Raw genomic sequence first — 1,368 nt, forward strand, 5'->3', positions numbered from 1 at the left:
GAAAGTGGAGAGAGGAGGAGAGGAGAGGGAGGAGAGAGGGAAGAGGGGGGAAGGGGAGAGGGGAGTGGGGAGAGGGATGGAGAGAGGGGGGGGGGGGGGGGGAGGAGGAGGAGTGGGCGGGCCTCGTCGAGCCAGCCCGCCGCCAAGCACGCGCCAACTGTCTGCTCGCGCAGGTGCGCCTAAAAAAGAAAAACCGCGCCTGTGCGCGCCGAAAAAGAAACGCGCCTGGCCGTCTGCTCGCGCAGGTGCGCCTAAAACAGAGGGAAAACAGAGGGCGCTGCGGAAAAAAGAAACACGCGGGCCACCGATCCTCGCGCAAATGCGCCAGCGTCGCCCGCAGCTGGCCGCCCTCCTACATGTCCCACACCCCCAGAGTGGTCGAATCCAGTGTGGGCTCGCTCCCGCGGGTGGTGCGGTAGCAAAGGCGCGCCACCGTCGCCCGTAGCGGATCGCCCTCCCCGCCGCCCGTCGGCTGGGCGTCCTCGCCGCCCGCCTCCCCCCCTAGCTTCTCCTCGAAGCGGGCGAGCAAGCCGACGGCGCGAGCCGCCTGGCCGCCCCGCCGGCAGGCGGCGAGGGCAGCGGCGTAGCAGAACGGGTCAGGCCTGAAAGAGAGAGCCAGAAGACGGTCCGGAAAACCACAAGAACTGCGGGCGCGGCAGCGGCCCGAGGAGGGGATGATCAAACCCTGCGTCTGGTGAGCCGGCGGCGAGGTCGGCCGCGTGAGCCTGTGAGCGCCGGGGTCGGGCGTGGGGGAGGGTGGGGGCGTGCTGCGGAGGCCGGGTTCGGGTGTGTTGAGGGTAGGGGTCGGGTGTGGGGGAGGGTGGCGGTGGGGGCGTGCGTGTGGAGGGTAGGGGTTTGGGTGTGTTGCAGGTAGGGTCGGATTCGGGTGCGTTGCAGGGTAGGGTAGGGTCCCAGGTGTGTTGCAAGCTAGGGTGCGCGCATCGAAGATGGCCAGCGCGGATTCCCATCGGCCGCCGCGCACGCACGCGCCCATGGCAGTTGACACGAGCACGCCGCTCAGCCTAAAAAAAAAACACGCGGCGGTGAAAAAAGAAACACATCAGAGTCGAAACGAGCACGCCGCTCCGCCGGTGCGGTGCGTCGGCGTGCATCGTCCGCGCCGCAGCGAGCTCCGCCTAGGGTTCGGATACCGTGGGGGTAGGGGATGGGTTCGGGTACCGTGGGGGTAGGGGAGGGGAGGCCCGCCTCGGCCCTCTCCCCGTCACGGCCCGCGCGGCACGCCTGCAGCAGAGGCGGGGAGATACTGGGAGATATGGGGAGGGATGGGGAGAGGTGGGGAGATACTGGGAGAGAGATGGGGAGAGATGGGGAGAGGTGGGGAGAGGTGGGGAGAGATGGGGAGAGGTG

The 1,368-nt window shown here is 68.8% G+C and overlaps 1 protein-coding gene across 1 annotated transcript in view; it reads right to left on the reverse strand.

The window, feature by feature from the left end:
* Positions 1–1,368, reverse strand: part of EMIHUDRAFT_244594 (hypothetical protein) — a gene marked incomplete at both ends in the record, with an annotated part of 7,146 nt that overhangs the window by 1,161 nt on the left and 4,617 nt on the right. Inside the window, 2 exons of the mRNA XM_005769361.1 lie at positions 306–352; positions 434–602. Coding sequence (XP_005769418.1) covers positions 306–352; positions 434–602 — 216 coding nt within the window. The remainder of the gene's footprint in view (positions 1–305; positions 353–433; positions 603–1,368) is intronic.

The sequence above is a fragment of the Emiliania huxleyi genome (assembly GCF_000372725.1).
Source record: "Emiliania huxleyi CCMP1516 unplaced genomic scaffold EMIHUscaffold_426, whole genome shotgun sequence".
Lineage (NCBI taxonomy): Eukaryota > Haptophyta > Isochrysidales > Noelaerhabdaceae > Emiliania > Emiliania huxleyi.